General features: G+C 42.8%; 3 protein-coding genes across 4 annotated transcripts; 2 read left to right on the top strand and 1 right to left on the bottom strand.

The window, feature by feature from the left end:
• Window positions 1-209: 209 nt before the first annotated feature.
• On the top strand, window positions 210-8,303 carry dpp3 (dipeptidyl-peptidase 3). The gene is made up of 19 exons (XM_076750977.1): window positions 210-283; window positions 1,463-1,621; window positions 1,786-1,930; window positions 2,325-2,414; window positions 2,629-2,766; window positions 3,161-3,235; window positions 3,455-3,545; window positions 3,729-3,859; window positions 4,084-4,214; window positions 4,302-4,360; window positions 4,800-4,994; window positions 5,096-5,208; window positions 5,315-5,407; window positions 5,539-5,601; window positions 5,686-5,810; window positions 6,296-6,416; window positions 6,735-6,914; window positions 7,141-7,303; window positions 7,388-8,303. The coding sequence occupies exons 2-19, from the start codon at window positions 1,497-1,499 to the stop codon at window positions 7,528-7,530; spliced, it is 2,181 nt and encodes a 726-aa protein (XP_076607092.1). The 5' UTR covers window positions 210-283; window positions 1,463-1,496; the 3' UTR covers window positions 7,531-8,303.
• Window positions 8,304-8,473: 170 nt separating this feature from the next.
• LOC143332425 (uncharacterized) lies at window positions 8,474-13,181 on the bottom strand. The gene is made up of 7 exons (XM_076749843.1): window positions 13,108-13,181; window positions 12,580-12,770; window positions 11,767-11,970; window positions 11,526-11,640; window positions 11,190-11,262; window positions 10,973-11,064; window positions 8,474-10,474 (listed from the first exon to the last, which is right to left on the bottom strand). The coding sequence occupies exons 3-7, from the start codon at window positions 11,968-11,970 to the stop codon at window positions 9,153-9,155; spliced, it is 1,806 nt and encodes a 601-aa protein (XP_076605958.1). The 5' UTR covers window positions 12,580-12,770; window positions 13,108-13,181; the 3' UTR covers window positions 8,474-9,152.
• A 40-nt stretch (window positions 13,182-13,221) lies between these two features.
• rbm14a (RNA binding motif protein 14a) lies at window positions 13,222-21,001 on the top strand. 2 transcript variants are annotated; one of them, XM_076749847.1, is made up of 8 exons: window positions 13,222-13,248; window positions 14,620-14,799; window positions 15,837-16,021; window positions 16,320-16,517; window positions 16,621-16,730; window positions 16,973-17,254; window positions 17,356-17,561; window positions 18,337-21,001. In XM_076749847.1, exons 2-8 carry the CDS (start codon window positions 14,639-14,641, stop codon window positions 18,824-18,826), a joined length of 1,632 nt encoding a protein of 543 aa, XP_076605962.1. In that variant the 5' UTR covers window positions 13,222-13,248; window positions 14,620-14,638; the 3' UTR covers window positions 18,827-21,001. The 2 variants fall into 2 exon arrangements, with proteins under 2 accessions (XP_076605962.1, XP_076605961.1); XM_076749846.1 differs by having other exon boundaries at window positions 13,225-13,248; window positions 17,356-17,579.
• The last annotated feature ends 1,375 nt before the right edge of the window (window positions 21,002-22,376 follow it).

Below are 22,376 nucleotides of genomic sequence, written 5' to 3'. Positions count from 1 at the left end.
AATTATACATGGTTAATGATAAATGTTATCATACTATTATATTTATGTGTTTGCGTTAAACATACAGAGACTGTGTTTTCCACACTTCATCAGAAAGTAAAGACATGAAGTGCGTCGAAAAGTGCGGCGCAGCTACTATGTGATTGGTTAGTGTTTCCATCAACCACAATTTCCAAACTGTGATTGGTTGGGGGGGCGGGTCTAGCGCTGAATGAATACAGGAAGTGTACAGCGTGAGACTGCAATTTATTTGACGTTCGCAGGAGCTATTGCTGAAAATAAGGTAACATGCTATTGAGCTAGTATCCACCTTCAGGCCGCTTGTAACGTACTATGTAATAGCTAATCATTCATGGAAATGGGAATGCATAGTATTTTTGACTTAATGTTCTGCTTACAGAAGTTGTGGCAGTGTGTTTAAATGCTCCAAGCACTCCGTCGCGGTCGTAGCATGCACGCTAGGAGCTAACGTTCACGTTGAATTAGCGGTTTGTTGTAACTTAGCCTGGAGACTAAACGTATATCTAGTATTTACATGCAGTTTGAGTGTGGCTCTGCTGTTTGCAGACTGTTAATTTTAAAATGGGCATAAAAACGTGTTGCTTTTGATTGCTTCAGCTTCACTTAATTCATTCTTGGCTTTAGTGGAAAGTGAAACAGAAATCTGGCTCCAGTAATTTAACTGACTGGTTCCTCTTGAATCTGTGCCATGACGAGCACCTGCAGTTAGTCTTTAACTAACTTAACTTTTTACCTTTGTCTGTGTCCCAGGCTTAATTTAAACTTTTAACTTACCATATTACACGGTAACAATCTATCATTAGAAGTAGAAGAAGTATATTGTACATATTGTACAGAAGAAGTATTTTGATTTGCACTGTTAGTCGCACAAAGACCTCACCTAGGTCATTAAGAATATTTCAGAAACGAAATAATTCTAAAACTGATCAACAGATTAATCATTACAGAAAAATAATCGTTACTGGCAGCCTTATGCAGTATCTAGTATTTCATCATACAGGGCGACCTCAAAGAAGTGTGGCATAGCTTATATTCTTCACACAAATATCATACCAATGAAATAATAAATGCTTTTTTTTTTTATAAAGTCAGAAGTAATCAAGGTCAAGAAAAGTCTCACTGTTTCAATATAAATGTTACAAATCTGTGAGTTTGTGCAGAGCATATGCTGCTTTACCTGGTAAAGCTTAGACAGGTGTGCAAATACTTCCCAGAACTCACGGCAGAAAAAAGAGGCCAATGCTGTTGGTTGTAATGTGCAATTCTGCTTTATCACCTTTTCCCACACTCTGCTTCTGTACTTTCATCTGTCTCTCCTCTCTCATTTCCTTGTCTTTCACTGTTGTTTCTCATACCATTGCCACTTCCTTACTTCCTTTACCTCATCTATGCTTCTCTTTCACATCCTTTTCTCTGTTTCCCATCCCCTCTCTTGATTTAGGTCTTTGTCGTCAGAGTTAAACCTCAGATCAAAGATGGTGGACTCCCAGTACTACCTCCCAAATGACATCGGCGTCTCTTCACTTGACTGCAGCGAGGCTTTCCGTTTGCTTTCACCCCAGGAGAAGATGTATGCCCACTACCTGTCGCGCGCCGCTTGGTATGTTACTCATCTCAGGATTTAACAAGTTCAAGTCGACCACTTTTGGTGTGATGCTTAGTGGAATTACTGCGGTGAAAAGACGCTTCTCACCGAAGAGTAAGAACTCGAGTTTATCCTGAGGACTGAAACCCTGCTGACCAAAAAAACATGTGCTGTTTTAGGTATGGCGGTCTGGCAGTGCTGCTGCAGACTTCCCCAGAGTCAGCAAACATATTTGTCTTGCTGCAGAGGATCTTCAGGAAGCAGACGCCTGCACAGCTGGAACAGGTCGCCACAGCAGCTGGACTCAGCGCTGAGGAGTACCAGGTATGCCGTCTTTGTGATTTTGACTATCTCTGGTGCTGTCTTGACACACGCTTTCATCCACATATGAATACAAACATGTAACGATGTTCATTATAGAATGATTCATCCATTTGTTGTCATCTATGAAGGTAATTACCTACTATGAAAGTCTTTGACTTCAGCTTTGAAAATGTGAATATTTTGTGGTTTCTTTACTCCTCTATGACAGTAAACTGAATATCTTTTGGGCTGTGGACAAAACACTGATGGACATTTTCCATCATTTTCTGACATTTTATAGCCCAAACAACTAATTAATTCTAAATTATCATCAGGTTAATCGACCCTATTTTGTTATGCCATGCACCAAATGGAAATGAGTTTTATTCTTTTTTTTCTTGTGTGTGATATTTAGGCCTTCTTGGTTTATGCAGCTGGTCTGTATGCCAACATGGGAAATTATAAGTCCTTTGGAGACACCAAGTTCATCCCAAATCTACCCAAGGTAAGACTCTGGTGTCAGGTGTAAAATCCAGCTCAGCTGCCTTGTAAACAGGGGATGGACACAGTAAGATGATATAAACACAAATATGAATATTGTATTGTACAAGTGTATCTAATAAACTGGCAGGTTGGTGTGTTAAATCTGGTCTGTAGTGCTCCTTTGCTGCTGCTGTGACATGTTTTAAGCTGTCTGCATCTGTGGTATGTGCACCCAGGACAAGCTGGAAGCTCTGGTGAAAGCCAGCCAGGCGTTCCAGGAGCAGTCCGCTGAGATGGAGGCTCTGTGGGACAGCTGCTCGTGTCTCCTCTACTCTCTGGAAGACAGACAGAAACAGCTGGGACTGGGTGACAAGGTGGGATCTTGTATCTATTCATTTAGAGTTCAGGCCAGTCATATGTCACTAGGTAATATTTAATGAAATATCCATCATGTTTTCAGGACTGGATAGATTTGACACATGGTAAGATGAGATTTTTGCATCATACGCACTGGTTTAGGGCTGAGACTGGAAAGTTTTGTTCTTTCTGGTTGTTCCTCCCCTGTTCTCATTTTTGACATCTTGTACATACTTGTGTCAGTTGATTTGAATATTTTCAAGTAGGAAGTCAATGCTCTGCTGTTTGGTGTGCATAGAGCACAAATTACCCTTTAGGAAGCCACTGAAGTCTGAACTTCCAGTAACACTACAGGTGACCCAGCACTTTGAGAAAATGCATGGCTCATGAAGTATTTTTGCTTTTCCTCAGGGAATTACCACCTACTTCTCAGGAAACTGCTGCCTGGAGGATGCTGAGCTGGCTCAGAAGTTCCTTGACTCAAAAGTAACCTGATTTCACATCTAAAACGAATATTGTGATTTAATTGGTCATTGTTCTGTTCTCCATTAAGACACCATATTCTCTTTCTTGTTGCACTTGATTTACATTTTTATTAGTTGCTTTGATGGTTCATCCTGTGTCTGTCTCTTTTCTCGCTCCTCCGTGTATCTTTTCATTCTGATTCACCTTATTCTGAACTGTGTTCTTGTGCTTTGTCTCTAGAAACTGTCTGCCTACAACACCCGCCTGTTTAAGAGGGACAACGGAGGTAAAGCCTGCTATGAGGTGCGCTTGGCCTCGGCTGTGCAGAAAGGTCAGAACTTCAACTTTACACGAGAAGCAGAATAAGATTTATACCATACCATGTTGTACAGTGACAGACTTGGCATGCAGAACTTAACATGTATCACGCCTCATGTAGACTCCACATGTTAGGCTGGAGACATTCGACATGCTACATGATAAAAGCAATAAAATTTACACTTCTGCTTCACAGACTGTGCAGTAGATGGGGAATGCGAGTCATGCTGCGGCAACTTCAGCTTTGAAGAGAAAGAGTTCACTGTGAAGAGGGGAGACTATGCTCCTCTCATGGAGAAGGTCACCTACTACATCCAACAAGCACAGGTGAGAGCGCGGGATGTGGGATGTAGTTGACAGAACAAGTCACCAAAATGTGAAGTTGATGGAGAAAAATGAATTTGTCAGTGTGGCAAGCTCTAAAGCAATAGGAAGAGATAGGTGAGAGCAGAGGGTGATTTTCTAGGAGTGACTGAACAAGTTGATAACCTGAAAACAATCTTCCTGCCACAGTTCCACCGTTGAAATCCTTGTGCTGTTTTCTCACACAGGCCTATGCTGCCAATGAGAACCAGAGAAAGATGCTTGAGGAGTACAGTCGCAGCTTCACTTTGGGCTCAATTGAAGCCCATAAAGAGGGCTCGCGCTACTGGATCAAAGACAAGGGACCAATTGTTGAGAGGTGAGGCCGCTGAGCTGCAGTAATATCACTCGTATTGGAATCCCACTCTCTTGTAACAGTCTCTGAAACCTATTCTCCTTCTCTCAGTTATATAGGTTTCATAGAGAGCTACAGAGACCCATTTGGCTCCAGAGGAGAGTTTGAAGGTAAGTACCTTGGTGATTAAAAACTGTTTATTGGTGTGCAAGCTGTGAGACCATGTTCCTCTCCAGGCTTTGCTGTGGAGCAGAGCTGAGGGAAAAAAACAAAACCATTTCAGTGGATATATGTGGCTTTTAACTTGAGTAGGTAATATTGGATATGATGTGTACCTGTAACAGTAATTACATTTAGAGCTCATACAAAGTCTTGAAAGTTTAATTTTAGCCATTATGTTTCAAGGTTAGGAATTTAGGAAAGAAGGTAAAGTCCCTGGTCAGCATGTCACTATTGATCATTTTCTTATCCTCAAAGAATGGGGCTCCTATCTGAATGAGTGTGTGTGTATAGAAAGAATAAAAATTACAGGAGGGTTTATGTTCCCGTCCCTCAGGATTAGTCAGTTTCGATCAGTTCCTATCTTCAGGGTTGTGATGTCTCCTCTAGGTTTCGTTGCGGTTGTGAACAAGGCCATGAGCGAGCGTTTTGCTAAACTGGTGAGCTCAGCAGAAGTCTTGCTCCCCGAGCTGCCTTGGCCCCGGGAATTTGAGAAGGACACTTTCCTTAAACCCGACTTCACCTCGCTGGATGTTCTCACCTTCGCTGGCAGTGGAATACCAGCTGGCATCAACATCCCCAACTGTATGTCGCTGAGATACGGACATGTTTTTAAACTGCATGCCATGTCAAATGATACAGCTGGTTTAAGTTTCAGATGTTTCTGTCTGTGTTTTCGTGTGTAGATGATGACATCAGACAGTCAGAGGGCTTTAAAAACGTGTCACTAGGCAACGTGCTGGCTGTAGCCTACGCTACACAAAAAGAAAAACTCACCTTCCTGGAGGAGGAGGACAAGGTAACGCATGCAGCTTCCTCAGTCCCTCTCATGCCAGCTTTCATCCTCCTCACATGCTTCCCTAATTATACATTCTCCTGTGTGTTTGTGTGTTTTCTTGCACCAGGATTTGTTTATCAAGTGGAAGGGGCCATCATTCGAGGTGCAGGTTGGACTTCACGAGCTGTTGGGCCATGGAAGTGGCAAGCTGTTTGTTCAGGTGAGGCAAACACACTGCTGCTGTATGCTGATATTAGTCTGACTCACTAATTTACTGATATTTGACTAAAGAATCATCAGTGAGGAAATAAAACCGGACATGTGTGTGTTTTGCTGTTTCTCCTCCTGCAGGATGACAAGGGCAAGTTCAACTTTGACCAGAGCAAGGTGACCATCCCAGAGACTGGAGAACCGGTGAGTTTGTTTATGCAAACACCTGTTTTTAATTCTGCGTTCAGTTGGCAGAAGGGACTGAAGGTCTGAGTGTGTCTTTTTAAGGTGTCCAGTTGGTATCGAGGCAGCGAGACATGGGACAGTAAGTTCTCCACAATTGCTTCCTCTTATGAAGAATGCCGCGCTGAGTGTGTGGGACTCTATCTGTGTCTCAAGAAGCAAGTGCTCAGGTACGTCGTGTTTTACTCACTGCGTATCTCTGTGAACTTGACAGATGTACATGCAGTGCTTCTATTCATGTAATTCAGACAGCCTATGAAATGGTTTTTGGCCCCTGATGTTCCTCTGTGGTTTGATGTCTGGGTGGGAATTAACTTTTGAGGTGCTCAAACATACTGCAAAATGGATGAGGGTCACAGGAGTCACAGTAAAATCAGCAAGTCTGTTGGAGTATATCAGCCTAAAGACATCACATGTTTTCAGTTTGTACGGGAACCTTAATGAGCTGTTTGTTTCTCTGGTACCTCCGGACAGCTCTGTACAGGGATGCTTTGTTATTATTTGTGTCTCACACTTAATTGAGGACATTTTGGGAGGAAATGATCTCATCGTGTTATTTAGGCTGTTTTAATGAGAATTCTTTTTATTATTATTTCTGGTAAAGTCCAGGTGAGTTGGCTAACATTTGTTGCCTTTGTCTTTGTGTGTGCTCTAGTATTTTTGGCCATGAGGAACAGGACGCAGAGGATGTGGTGTACATCAACTGGCTCAGCATGGTCAGAGCGGGACTGTTGGGCCTGGAGTTCTATACACCTGAGAGCAAGAGCTGGAGACAGGTAATCTGTCTGCTCACCCAGCTGTGTTTCTCCATAACATGCTGTCTCTCTCACTCTTTACTTGGACTGGTTTGCAGCACATAATAATGAATCATAACTGTCATTTATATGGATACACAGTGTTGGGCGAACAGTGTTTACGAGACAAGTCTGCATACAGACCATTAAGCATGTGTTTCTTACAACCTGACTGGCTCGGCTTTGTGTGTCTGTGTGGTTTATAATACGTCTTATAGTAAGTCTGTCTGTGTTTATATGAGTGTCAGGGGATGTATACGGTGTGTGTCATATATATGCGCGTCCGTCTGTGTGTCCCAGGCTCACATGCAGGCTCGTTTCGTCATCCTGCGTGTTCTTCTGGAGGCCGGGGAGGGCCTGGTGGGCCTGGAGGAAGTGACGGGACAGGACGGCAAACCCGACGCTCGAATCACACTGGACCGAAGCAAGATCCACACCGTGGGCAAGAACGCCATCCACAGGTTCCTTTGTAAACTGCAGGTACATCCATACATTTGGCAGACAGTTGTCCAGACAGCAGATCCTGTAATATAACAACATAATGAAGAAAATAGAAGGAATCCTGAAAAAGATTGAACAGATTGGATTTGATGATATAAAAACAAACTTAGCACATTATCTTTTATTTATGTTAAACAACTTTTTTGTTGGATCAGGATTGTATCATGTTGTAGCACGTTACTCATCAGATTCCACTGTTTCGCAGGTCCTAAAGTCAACAGCAGATGTGGAAGGAGGCAGGGCTCTCTATGACGGCTACTCCACCGTCAGCGACAGCGGTGCTCACAACTTCTTGCGTCTACGGGAGACGGTGCTGCTGAGGAAAGAAGCTCGTAAGATGTTTGTCCAGGCCAACACCAGGATCAGTGGTATGTGCATGCACGCGTTTGTACATTTGATTTCACATGCCTAGAAACAATTGTACGCTCAGTTTGTGTCTGTGTGCTCTCCAGGCGACAGCGTAGAGCTGGTGGAATATGAAGGCAGCGCAGCAGGTTTGATTCGCTCCTTCACTGAGCGCTTCCAAGACGACGCAGAGCAGCTGGAGGCCGACCTCCTGGAGATGGGCAAAAGAGACGCCCCCTGCTGGTGTTGATGGATGGACGATGTGCTTCATACGCTACACAAGTACCAAGGTCGATTTCTTTTACAACAATATGTGAAAGCAAACTGATGTTTGACGGATGTTAAAACACACAAACTGCAAAATGATCCAAATCCTTTAAAGACACTTTTGAACAAATTAAATTAAAGGTTCGTACTTAAAGCCATAAGACTAGAACAGATCTGCCAAAGACACCAGCCACAGTTTTTCCAGCCACGGTCCAATATCAGGTCTGTCTTTGATAACAGGATCACATACAAATCAATGAGCTGATGATTAATACCACACCATCACTCTTTTAGGTGCATTTAGACGACACATTTTTCTAATGAGAAGTGTTGAGAACTGTCCGTTAAACCAATGCTGCCTGACAATAAAAATGGTAAGTGACTGTAGGTCGTTCTCTTTCTAACCACGACAAAGTCAAAAATTGGCTTCAAAGCTTCACAAGATGATCAATATGACATGTTTTGTCTGTGCTTGAAGTGATGTTCATGAATTGATTTTTACAGTCAACTTTTAGGCTGGAAATTGTTCCATCTTTACAGCTTGTCCATGAAGTTAAATGTTTGTCCAGCCTCAATGTGGTGATGATTTGACAGGTGAAGACTTAACAAGCTGTCATGACAGCTGAATGTTGATTGTAAGGTTGTAAGGTAAAACAATACTGACTGTATAAAATATTCTGTCTGGAAGGCCTAAACCAATGCTGTATGTAAGAAATGTGGAGTTGATTCTGCACAAATAAACATTGTTTGATAAGATCTCAGTGTTTTGGTTTTTTGTTTTTTTTACCAGAACCACAGGACAAAACACTCCTTTAATTTTTAGGAAATTCACCAACAATTTGAGACTGACTTTCAGTATATTTTAATAACATAAGAAATCAATGCTTGAAGTAGAGCTCAAATCAAAATGGTACATGCTTCGGTCTGTATGTCAACATGTAACAGAGAGAAGTCTTTAAATGAAGTCAAAAACTGAAATCTCAGGTGCAGTTCAAACATGCCAGTATCATAAGAAAAATCTTTGGTTTTGAAAAATTTACAAACCCAATACCAGAAAAGTTGGGACATTGTGTAAAACAAATAGAATGCGATCATTTACTAATCCTTCTGGACATATATTCATTTGAAAACAGCACGATGACAATATATTTAAAGTTTGACCTCATCAGCTTCATTGATTTTTGTAAATATATTTCAGATAAGTTGGGACAGGAGTAACAAAAGACTGGGAAAGTTGTGGAATGCTCCAAAAACACCTATTTACCGATTTAGAACACTGCACAGGTAAACAGGTTCACTGGTTGCAGGTGATAGTATCATGATTGGGTATGAAAGAGGCATCTTTTATCGATAATGGCTTGTGAACGACCGAGATAAAACCACAAGATAACATTTTGTTTGCAAATGATTGCATTCTGTTTTTATTTATGTTTTACACAGCGTCCCACCTTTTTGGAATCAGGGTTGTATTAAATTTAAAGTTTCACTCTATTCAATGCAATTCTATTCATGAGATGCTGTCACCATGTCTACAATACGTAATTCTACACAGAGCTTCATGATATCACACAAAGAAGTTCAGCTACAGTCTAAAATGGTTGTTCGCTAGAGGCTTGTATCATTGCTCTGTTTGTGAGGTAAGTGAGGTTGAGCCTCTGTTGCCCCCTCAAGACTGCTGAAGGAACTGCAGCTGTCTGTGTCACTGAGAGAAGCAGCATTCATCTGTAAAACCAGACCCTCTTCCTCCTCTTCCCTCTTTCTGAGCAGTTCCTCGTCCTTGTTTTCGTCCACACCTGCTCCCTCGTCGTCAGCCTCATCCTCTGATCTCTGCAGATCTGGTCTTGAGAGAGCAGCAGGTTTGTGATAGGCCTGCTCCGCCAGCTGAGAGAAGGACGGAGAGGTGAAGGGAGAGAGAGAGAAGGGGACCTTGGGAGTAGGAGATGGGGACTGATAAGGCGAAAGAGAGGGCGAAGCGCTGGGTGATTCGTGCGGAGAGAGGGAGAAGGGAACTTTGGGAGACAGAGAGGGGGACTGATAAGGCGAGAGAGAGGGAGAAGCACCAGGAGAGTCATGAGGTGAGAGGGATGGAGATACTTTGGGGAAAAGGGGAGGCGCCAGTGGAGAAACAGATGGGGAGAAGTAAGGAGAAAGCAAGGGAGAATGGGAGAGGTTGATCACTGGAGAGGGCTGCATGTAGTCCGACTCATCTGGAAGAGTCTCCATTACTGTTGGTAGCTGAGCTGTAGCCTCGTCTCCCATTGCTCCAGCTTTACTTTGGCCTGGTTCCATCTGTGTTTGGCCCGGCTCCTGCATCTCAGGGGGGAGGTGAGGAGCTGCTGAAGGAGGTTGGACTCGGGCCTCACTGGGGGTGTCCATCGTCTGTATCAGAGACTGGGAGTCCTGAACTGTGGCATCGATCTGAGGGGCTTGACTTTGGTCTTGAGTTTGTCCCCGTTTCAGGGCTTTACATTTACCTTTGGTTTTGGGCATTAGAGGTGGTGGAGGAGGAGGAGCAAGAGGAGGTGACAGTGGGGTCGACGTCTCTGTGGAAATGCGGACTTTGAGGCTGCGTTTGAACATGCGCCGTCTGGACAAAGCATTCTGGGACTGCAGGAAAAGGGGGTTGATGAAGCAGAGAGCACCCAGGCCGGAGCCACAGTCCAGCTCTCTGGGGCTGCGCGTCGTGATTGGACAAAACTCGTGGAACAGGGTGGGATTCTGTTTGGTGGCGGGGTCTGGTTCGGGCGCTGTCTTGAGCAGGCTGTCTGCGACGGGCTGAGCAGTTGAATCAGGCTGAGCGGCAGAGCTTGTCTGTGGGGCGGCAGCGGGCGGGGCTGAGGTTACAGCGTCTGGCTTCCTCTCCTTGTCCGTCTGGGGCTTAGGGGCCTCCCGGGGCCCACGCACATTCAGGTGGGAACTCCAGAATTCTACACAACAATATAGACGTTTTTTTTTTTCATTATTGCAAAACTGTTGTTTTTGCTTAATTAAAATACAAAGTCTTCTTTTGTAATCTCAATAACTTCTGAAACTGTACAAATAGAGAAATAGATGACTACGAACATAATTATTTAATGCAATTAATGCAAACAATATTTTTTTTTGTTTTCTGTTTGATAATTCATATGAAAAAGTAGTTTACAAAGAGTATATTCCATGGTGATAGATACTGTTGATTATATTATAATTCATCAATAAAACCTTATTCAACATAGTTAGTCTCACAACTCATTTGCCCTTCAACGGACAAAAGGAAAAAAAACCTATACACACATTTTTAAAGTGTTTATGTTTGTTACCCAGCAGCTGGGGGACCATTACTGTATGTATAGTATGTGTTGTGTAGTTAATCCTTTAAGACCCATGTATTTGAGGTTGACATTACAAAATCTGCTGTCTGGAAACAGGGAGTTGTGTTCACCAACCTATTCCCATATGTGAGATGGACTCCAGCTCTTTGTGGGATGTTGCCTTTGCAATGGCTTCAGGAAGCTCCAGAGGGAAGGGCAATACATCTCTGACACACAGACGATACATAAAGTTAACTCCAACAGTAGTTGTTGTCAATCAATGTAGAAAAGGAGGAAAAAGAGAATAGCTCAATGAAGAGGTAGAAATGGTAAATGAATGACAAGATTTTACCTGCTGACACAGTAGAAGGAAATTAGTCTTGGGAGATCTGGAAAGCTGATGGCTGAGGTCTCCAGAGACAGAGCTAGGGGTGAAGAAAATTCAGTCAAAACTTGCAGAGACTTGAAGGAAAGCCAGGAACAGTAACATCACAATCTATCAGTTACTTCATAAAATGGTTGGCAGGTGCGACAAGACAAGACCTTGATATGTGAGCACACAGGTTTGATTTAACATTTCACCTCCAAAAAAAAGACAGATTCAATGTGGATGACCTAGCGTTTTAGGGGTCAGAGACAGAAATCTCATTTTAATACTCATGAGGGTTCAGGAGTGTCATGCTCTTACTGGACTGCTCTTCCCTGATGCCAAACTGCTCAACGAAGGACGGCACGCTGTCGTCCGCCAAACGGACACACAGCACGTTTCTCTGGGATGTGCGAGACTTCCGCACCAGGAAGGTCTGCGGGACAAAGGATCGCGAAGTGCATGTGTGAGTGTGCAGGACATGGGAGGAGAAGGCAATTTGTGTTTCCAGTCTGTGACACATGGTGTACTTTTCTTTTGTGTGAGTGTATGTGGCTCTCACCCCAGGAGGCTCCCTCTGCAGTATGTGCAGCGCGGTGGCGGGGTTGATTGACAGCTGAAGCCAGACAGGAACTGTGAGCAGGAGACGGTCCAGCACGCTGATGCTTCTCAGAGAGCCCCGTCCCCTTTGATGCCCCAAGAACTTGCGCTGTGATGGCTGGGTGGGCTCCGGGAAATCATACAGTGGCTCTTCTTGCTGTGCCATCTACACACACACACACACACACACACACACACACACACACAACAAGAAGTACACACATGGTCATTAATTGTCCTGCAGGAGATCATGCACTCCCATACTGTGTGCATGCTACAGGTGGTCATTATCTGTCCCTGTGGCTCACATTCACAGCAGGAAGATGGGTGGGATGGCTGCACACAGACACACACCTGCGTAATAAATCTGGCTGGATTGGGACAGCAAGTCCAGACTTGGTTCAGTGCAGCAGCTCAGACAGAGCTTAAATGAAATAGGAAGCTAACGTTTAAAAGACACGCAAACGGGATAGACAATCCCCAAAGAAGCCCATGTAACATTAAATATCAAAAACAAAGACAACTGGACATGATGTTGTTAGCTCCAGGCTATCAAATAGGTCTGTCTCCATGTTAAACCCGCCGCCTGACCGCAGCCTACATGTCAACATCTGTCGGAATCCGCGGTGCGCATTCCTGTAAAACTTGTGCATTTCCTCTTCTTCAAACTACGCTGCACACAATCTTCCTGCTGTACAATCACTCAACTTATCATACCTAATCTAAGTGCGTACGGCGCGATTCTCACTCCAACATTACCAGGCTCGCTTCTTACCTCTTTGCCCCGATCCTTCTCTTTGTATGCCCTCCGGATTCACTTTAAGATGGCATGCTCCTTATTCTTCCATCAACTCTACCACGATGAAAAGTCAACTTCTCTTCTACTTCGGCCAGTCATGACCTGCGTTTCCAGATCCGGAGACGTCTCTCTCATCTAGCTCCTCCCGCTCTCCCACCTGATCCCACCTGGAAATAAATACGTCATCAACTGTCACGGATGTTAGACTCACGTGTCCTAAATTGAATTGTTAGTATTGGAGTCATGCTTAACTATGGCCCTAATAGGAGAAGCAGTAGTTTACTTGAATTTTATTAATGGTAACGTTAAAAAGAGTTTAACAGCATAGCTAAATAGTTACGACTTCACATTTTCCGAATAGTCGTCGGAAGTAACTTTAATGTTAGCTATCTAAACGTTTCGTATGGGAAATATCTTTAAGCAAATAACAGTGTCTCCAACACAAAACATAATAAGAAAAACATTAAATTTGTGTTATAGTATGCGAAGAATACACTTTGTGACCTGTGAATCTGCGGTATAACGAATCATCTAGTTTCAACTCCGGTGAAAACTTGATGTAAGTGCGCCCCCGTGGCTGCCAGCGCAGCTTAAGAAACCGGAACCGGATGTGAGGTTTGAAATACAGCTCCACGACCGCGTTGGGTAAGACGCCTGTCTAGCTAAAATGCTGGCATAATTAATGCTTTTCCTCCATTTTCTACACAATTGGAAATGCGATGTGATTAACAGTAGTTAACATACTTTAAGATAGCTCATTCCAGTGGTCGAGCGCGTGTTTAAGTAAACATTTTCAACCGTTTGAATGAAAGCCACTACGTTAGCTTCAGCTAGCTGGCTTAGCTAACGGAAGCTAACGTTACATCGTTAATGTTTGTGTTTCAAAATGGCCAGTGATAGTGTTTTTTTAGCTAACAATTGGTCGTGTAAGTGGGCTTACATCTTACTATACAACCAATTTTATGTTAACGTGTTATCCGTCGTTTGTCTGGCATTAGCTAGCTAACCTAGCAGGTACACCGCCTGCCTTTAACTGCACTGGATTAATTTTCGCCGCGAAAGTTAGCGATTTTATTAGCTTTGCTAATAATGATTCCCTGATTGTCTACCCCAACGCGGGACTATCCCCGGTCGGCACTCTCCCGCTAGCCAGACTATCGAGCCCACCGACATATAACGGAGCTAGTTATCTTTTTTTATGTTAGTTTTTTGTTACGTACAAGTGTATTTGACATATAATTAGTGACATATTGTTTCAAATACACCTACAGTATGACCATTAGCCTATGAATTGACTTTGTCGTTACGTTTTAACAAGTGGTGGATAAATCCTCTTTCCGTTTCCGGTCAGTTAACGTCACATCACAGATACTCTTGAGTTCGCCATGCCTCTGGTTTGGTAGTACGATGTACTGTATCCTTCGTTCAGTATCTGTGGTAGTAGTTGTAGTAGTAGTAGTAGTAGTTGTTGTTGTTGTTGTAGGCCTAGTAATCAGGGATGGGCAAAGATACATCTAAAAGTATTCCCAAATACAATGGGAAGTACCCAGCATTAAAACAGCCTATAAGTGCACAACATTACATGGGTTAGTTACAACATGTGCCAATACATAATATATGCTATAAATGACACGAATACGTGAAATATAATCAGGGGGCAGTGTATATATATGATAATACGTGAAATATAATCCGGCGGGATAGATCGTCTAAACCACCTGGGGCTACGCGTCCGTGAGCGAACTCAGTTGGGAGTCTCCGTCTATCTACCCTAATAATGCCTGACTAGCTAACGCAAGCACGCTTCTTTCCAAATGGCAAAGTATTTACCACAGTCCTAAACAATAACCCAATCTAGTAGCATAACTTCAACTGAATAACATCAGCTATTATCAGACACTTGGGATTTTGCCAAAACGTGAATGATTTGTTGAGATTCTCTAACGTTAGCTACGATTAGCTAGCGTTACCCAAACGATCCACTTTAACCAACGCATCCTGTTGACTCTTTTGCAGATGTCTGGTTGATACAGAGATGAGCGGTGAGAACGTGAAGTTGTTTGTGGGAAACCTTCCTTTAGATGCAACTCACGACGAGCTAAACAAGCTCTTTGCTCCATATGGAGAGATCAACACATGCTCTTTACTCAGACAGTATGCCTTCGTTACCCTGAGGGGAGAGGGGGCAGCTGACAGGTAATCAACTGCTCATCACCCCTATTAGGTGTTATGATTATGTTGCTATTTTAGAAATGTTCCTACACGTCATGGGGATATAACATTTTATAGACAAACATCCGTTTAAGTTCAGGTTTTTGTTGGTGTTTTTGCCCCTTGTTCTCATTAGGCAACATTTCAATCATGAGTTTAGTAAATGCATGTTAAGTAATGATAAATCAGTTAAAGAAATATGTCTTACAATTGTTGCTCCTACTGTCAGTGTGTTTTTAAGATTCATTCTGAAGAAAATGGTTGTGCCAATGATACTCAGAATGAATAGTAAAATACATGTATACATAATATTCTGTATATATGCTATCAATGCAGAGCGAGATATATGTGTAGTATGAAATAAAGTTAAAATTGGAGATAAAAATCCTTTATAGCACAGGCAGGTGTAAATTACAAATGATGACTCAATAATAGAAGAAAGTGCTGGACACCAGTTTCTGTGCCATAAGTTATGAGCAAACTGTACAGAAAGATACATATGTGTTACAATATGATAATATTCTGAACAAACTACATAATAGTAATTATTAAGAAAAAATGTACAGAAAGATGGATTTGTATTAGAATATAACAATGGTATTGTGAAAAAATGGCACAAAAATGTGTCTGTGTTACTATGTTGCAAATAATACAAGTTACAATACTGTATATGAATGGAGAATATAAGGAAAGAAAAGCAGATTTACCTTATTGGTGTACCTGGTGTAACCTGCACTACTAAACAGCAACTAGAGTTCTTAAAAACTTTGAGATACAAAAAAAACTTCACGGGCTTTGTTGGACAAGAAAAACAGTGTTGTAATCTGATGTCATCATAGAATCTTTGGTTCTTCCGTCTATTTAGAGCTTGATGTGTGACATTTCTAATGAAATATTAAAACACCTGGTTAGTATTAGCAAGTATTAGTTTAATGTCTTTTATAAAATGTTTAGTATTACTGTTAGTGTCTGCTGTCTGATGGTGATGATGACAGAGAGAATTCTTGCTCCTATTCTCACAGGGCCATACGGCATCTTGATGGCAAAGAGTACAGAGGCAGGCCCCTGGTGGTTGAGGAGTCACGTGCTCGCCCACCCAACTCCACCAAAGTGTTTGTGGGGAACCTCAGCGCCACATGTTCAGCAGATGACCTGCATGGGCTGTTCTCAACCTTCGGAAGAGTTTTAGACTGTGATAAAGTCAAAGGTGAGTTAGAAAGCTCATCACCAATACTGATGAAGCAACAGAGATATCAGTCTGATTTTCAATTAGAAGCAGTGCTTTGTAATGAATAGAAATGAGCTGGTTTGCACAAATACAGTGCAAATGAACAATAATCTTGTCAGGTTACAGTGCTCTTAAGTTTTCTAGGGAGCATGTAGACAGTTTGTTGTCTTTGAAGTTAATAGTACTAAACAAAAATTCAAAGAAAATAAGAGTTGCTTTGTTTACATTTTGAAATCGTGTTTAACACTAATCTCCCTGCTTCCTGTATACTCAACAGCCAGATTATGCTCAAATGTTGGCTATGCATTTGTGCATATGGAGAGGAAGGAGGAGGCTCTGGCAGCTATTGAGGCACTGAATGGGACCATGTACAAAGGCCGTCAGTTGGCTGTCGAGCTGTCCAAAGCCCAACCTTTGATCAACCAGATTCTCACGGCTGGAAATTCAGGCAGCCTCGGTGGTGGTGTGACAGGAGGTGGGTATAAAGGATCCATTTGGTTTCAGGTGTTTTGCATATAATGTTGAAAGCAACTCATTTCCATGTTCTCATCATCTTTTCTGCCCCCTTCTCCTTGTAGGTGGTAGGGAGGGTCTTCTTCCGAGACCACCTCCATCGCTAGAGCATCACCAGAGTCAAGCAGCTGTACTCGCAGCTGCCGCAGCTGCTGCGGCTGGACTACCCATACAAGTGAGTTAATTCTCTAGCAGGGCATCTGGTACCCTGGAAAACCTCTAACTTGTGATATTTGAAAATTGAAATGGCTGTGGAAATACATTTTGTGATTTTCTGAACTTCAGTGGGCGTATGTTTGTTGAGTTGTTTTCAACCAGAACTTACTCACACAAATCCATGAGCCTTATTTTTGTACAGATTACTTTGAGTATAATCAAAATGTTTCTAAGGCTCGTGTCACTCATCTATCTCTGCAGGTTCAACAAAGTGTCCACAACTCATTCTACAACACCACATCCTTTGACCCCACCTACGCTGCTCTGAAGGGCATTACAAGCGCTAAAGGGGCAGATGGGGTCATATATGGTGCTCTTGCCAGCCAGGTGTATGGATCCGTTGCTGACCAGGTTTACCAAGATATTGCTAATCACAATTCTGGACCTAGCACCGTTCCTGAAGAAGTAGAGCCATTGGCCGGACCAGATCCAACAACACTTTTTGAGGCGGCAAGAGCCAAGTTCTTTCAGGAGGGACAGAAGGTCTTTTAACATTCATTTGAGTAAAGAACATTTTTCTCCATGTTTAAGTTTACGTTGTACCTTATTGTAATGTATGTTTACTGACATATTTTCAACTCCAGGTTCTGGCAGAGCAGCAGGCTGGCAGAAAGGCATCATCTTCAGAAAATGAGCGGGACCGCAGCCCAATCAGAGGAAATCGAGCCCCTCTCCTCCCCGACCCTGTTCCTGGTTCCTTCGCTCAGATAAGACCCAAACGCCGCGCCCTCTTGCCAACACCACCTGGAGTACCGGAAGAGCCCTCAGCGGCCACCAACACACCTGAAGGGTCAGATCCTGTTGCTAGGTACACATAACACAAATATAATTTAGAATTAATGTAAGAAGGGGACAAAAAAATAAAAGCATATTAAAGGTGTTTTTATAGGTGTATATAAGCTCACAGAGCCTATGCTGTAGCCTACGCAAGTGACTTCCAACGTTGTGAGCATTTATACTTGTGTGCTGTGGTGGCTACGTTGCTCTGCAATTACACCACCAAAACACTAGCTGGCGGTGAGGTTTTTATGCCACTGTGTTGCATTTCTCCGTGTAATTCAAACAATGGCAAATGACACTGAGCAGATGGAGCTATGTTGAATAACAGTTACTTTTACTGAAAATAGGGTTACTCGGTCCATGTTTGTTCAACTCACATTCAGCTGAATTTTTGAAATGGCCGAGATGAAGGATCAGCCAGAAATCCGTAGGATGAAATCCGATGCCACCAAGCAGACCAATCAAAGTGGTTGTAGCCTGAGTAGCATCAGCATGTAGTAACATTTCTATGGAGGTGCAAGGCTACGGCATAGGGTACACAGCTACACCATACGTGTAGCATAGATTGCAAAAGTACTGTATAAACCAATCTTAAGCCTGCTTCCTTTTGTACATATAATAACAATAATGATAATAATAACAACAATAATCATTTGTTTACATAGCACTGATCAGTCAATGATTACAAAGTGCTTTACAAAAACACACAATAGAAAAATATCCTCCTGTCCATTCCTTCATGTGAGGTTTGATTTTTAGATGAATTTGCTTTGTTTCCACTCCAGGTCTTACACAGAGTACTACCAGCAAATGCAACAATATCAACAATATCAACAGTACCAGCAACAGTATCAGTACCTGCAGTATGCCTACACCAATCCCCCTCCCCCTCCGCCACCTCCTCCACCTCCACCGGCCACCACACAGGCACAGGCCTCCACCACAACCCCCGCGCCCCCAGGGACATACTCGGCACCCCCGACCTATGCCGCAGCAGGAGCCTACGCAGCGCCGGGTACATATGACACTTCGGGAAGTTACGACACCTCATCGGGGGGCTACGGCGCTGCACCTGGGAACTACGATGCCTCGTCAGGAAGCTATGACGCATCTGGAGGCTACGGGGCATCGGGAGCATATGATTCATCAGGAGCTTACGCAGCAGCGGGAAGCTACTCCACATCCACACCGTATGAGCAGACACCCGCACACGGGCAACCCATGCCCCAGCGCCATGATTACCCTCACCACACGCCAGAGCCCCCTTATCGATAGTCCCACCCCCATACACTCCTTCCACACTGCAGATATGTGTGTGTGTGTGTGCGTGTGTGCGTATGCATGTGTATTTACATAAGGGACAGTTCAAAGAGGAAAATTAGCAAGGGAGCAAGGTTGTAATTCAAATGTGCTATAAATCAGAAGCATCTCCGCTTTTCTCCATCTTAGCCTAGTCTCTAACTAGCTTGCCTGTCAGTTGATGGTGGTTGACTTAAGTGAATGATTATGAGTAAACAAGGTCTTTGGACAAGTAGGGAAGGAAATGTAGTTGGACAGCAAATAGTGGAATATTGTCATTCAGGTTCAGTTTCTGGTAGATGTTATAGAGGCACAGCTGGATCCTTGTTGAACGCTGAAGAAGCTGAAACGTTTCTGTGGACAAAGTTGGACTCCGAGGCCAGGGTAGAATCTCATAGATAAATCTTTGTTTGGACTGAATCAAGGCCTTTTTCCGCATAATAAAAGTCATGACAGTAAGTCATCAACTGCATGATCACATGTTTCAGGCAGGGCACAAAATGAAAAACAGTTAAATTAATAGATAACCATAAAAACTGTTATATTCCATTTAAGTAGACAAACTGGAGCTATACCAAAAAGACAGAATCATCCATCTCTAACTCTGGCCCTATTTATATTCCTAAAAACTCATCTTGCCGTGATACAGATTTAGGTCTGTATGAGCACATTTCTCCATGATAACTATTTAAAGATAAACATCCAAGCCCACACACTGGTGTTGGCGTAGGAGCACCCTGTTTTGAGCATGTAACAGGCTTTGGTTTGAATTTAGCTGCAGTGACCCTTCTGTAAGAGCAAGTCTGTCCAGACATTTAACTGCTTAATTGGTGACATATGTTGACACAAAGAGAAAGCAGAGTTGACGTGAAATTGGGTTTGAGCCATGCATCAGCCAGGTTTTTGTTTCCTTTACTGAAGAACCTTTTTGTGACGATTGAGAATGTTAATGCTGATGGTCTTATGAATATGTTTCAGGCTGGTTTCACTCAGCTGATTAAGCAATTCACCATCAAAGTGATGAAATATGTTTGCCCTTCTTAATTTTGGATCATAGAAATCTTTGATATGGCAAAGGTCACAGAAAGACTGATTGAAATTGAAGGTTAAGTACATCACTAAGACTATGTTGCACCCTCATTAACTGTGTAGCAGAGCCTACCTGTTGTATTTGGGGTGTGAAGAGTGACTACAGAGTAAATTTGTAGTCCACACAGGCTTTCCTGTTAAATTTGGAGAGTTTGCTTAGTTTATAAGGGATATTACCCGTCTGTGCTTAAGTTTCAGAGGCAGGAGAGATAAGTGTTGACTTCTAGCATGATTTAGATAACAGCGTAAAAATACAGTGCAGATGTTTTCAGCAATGTAAATTGAAGTTTATGACTTGGATGTTGTTTTGGAGCGGTTTGCTATAATTTACCTTTCTTGTGTTTTCTTGCTTAGCCCAGGCTCACTGTGTGTTTCGGGGGTTTACATAAGCAAATCAAGGTTGAACAAACAAGTCTCAGGAGTTAAATTTGTCCTGTGAGAGTTTTTGAGGTAAAGTTTGGTATTTGCCTCTAAAACATTAGAACAGAAGTAATTCCCATTTCTTTCTTACTTTCTAGTTCAGTTTTGTGTTGAATTGCTATCAGCGTGTCCTGTGTGAAAAGAAGCATGAACATCTTTCTCTTTTTTTAGGCAATCCCCAGTTTTTTGATATATGCTGTGAGACAGGAATTTTGCTTTTGTTTTGTATATATTCGATGTTAAAAGCCAGAAGAATGTCTGCAAGCATTGTTTGGCCAATGATGCTAATATCATCGGAGTAATAAGAGATACTTAATTTTCAAATTGGTTTTTGACATTTACTATCATTAGCTTTGGTTCCACCCCCGTCAGCTGCTGTCATGCTTCTCCCCATATTGAAAATCATTGGTGATTTTAGAGGGAAAGTTGAGCTAGTTTTCATACCAGAAAATGTTCTGCTTGGTATTGTGTAAATACTTAAAACCTTATTTTAAGCTGATAAAGTAATGCCGACCAACATTTGGTTGAACGGTAAGAACACTGACTGTTAATATTCAGATGAAGTGATTGTATTTCTTCCTAAAAATAGTGAATAGACCAGATGAAGTAGGACAGTTGAGTTGTTATACCAGTATGTTAGAAAAAAAAACGAGGTAACCTGTTTGTGTGGTGTGGCGATGTCTGGAAAGGATTGCAGTCATGCTTGTAGTGAGTGGTGGGTGTATGAATTCAACATTGCATACGATTTGAAGTGAAAGAGAATGCATTCGCAGTCTGAGCTGAGAGCAGGTACATGTGTATTTTTTTTCTAAATGCAGTGCAGTGTGGCGAGTTGCTGGAGCGTAGGGTTGCTGACTGACTGGATACGAGGTGACAGTCTCAGTGCTACGGGTGAACATGAAGGTTGTTTTGGATTTAGCAAAGGCCGCTGATTTTTCCCGAGCAGCAGTGAGAAGGGCCGATGACCTTTTCCTTTTTCCCTCTTCTGATCTCACCACAAACACACCTCATTTTGACACAGGATTACTGGCTTTCTCTGCATTCATACCACACTGAGACAACCCCACCCTTCTCTCTAGATCTTTGACTGGGTGCATTGCATTATTCACGTAAAGCAGACTTACACGTGCAGATGATTCGAACGCACACCTGATCCTCCATGTATTTTATGACTTACAGTAGCTGTTCCGTTCGTGATTGTACCACACACTAGTTACTCATCATATTTCTTATTCGCCACCTCAGTTGGTAGTGCTTTGTTAGGTTTAAGTGACACATAGCCTCTCTAAATTTCCACATTATTCCACCTTCTCCATGTGAACTGTTAGTTGCATGCCTTGTTGTTGCTGCTGCTCCAGCCACCTTCTTCCTCTTGCTGATTATTGCAGCTAGAGTGGGAGGGAGCCAAACTGAGCCCTTGCCCTGGACGTACGCCACACGCAGCTGTAGCGTGGGATGGGGAAAACAGCAGCGTTAGGCCTGAAAATGCTGTGGACGATGGGGTGTCCCCTCACTAAGGTAAACACTCAGACCACACACTCCTGCCCCTCCCCGAAACACGCGTACACACTCACAAACACACACATACAGATACACCTGTGTCCATACTTCCTATTCCTTACCTGTCTCCAGGGATTTTTCTTCAGATTTTTGGAAATGGATCCCTCATCCTGTTGTAATGGGGGAATACCTTTTCTTTTCCCTGCTTTTGATTTTCCTGATCATATCCCTACATTTTTCCCCAAGCATACTCTGCTCATACATTCCTGCTCCCAACATACCGCTCACACAGACACACACACACAAGATTTGGAGGACACGTCTTTTAGTCTAAATCTGAATCCTTTCTGAAGCGCTCATGTTGTTAGTACATCCTGTATCTAACAGCCCGTCATTCAAGAGTACCAGGCAATCACAGCCAGAGCTGGACGTGGGACATGTAGTTCGGATGGGTCGACGTAGTTTTTGTAAATGCGCCCCTGGGGCCACTTCGGGGTTAAGTGCCTTGCTTAAGAGC

Source organism: Chaetodon auriga, chromosome 15 (assembly GCF_051107435.1).
Source record: "Chaetodon auriga isolate fChaAug3 chromosome 15, fChaAug3.hap1, whole genome shotgun sequence".
Taxonomy (NCBI): Eukaryota; Metazoa; Chordata; class Actinopteri; order Chaetodontiformes; family Chaetodontidae; genus Chaetodon; species Chaetodon auriga.
The sequence above is the reverse complement of the archived record's forward strand: the minus strand, read 5'-3'. Positions and strand labels throughout refer to the sequence as shown.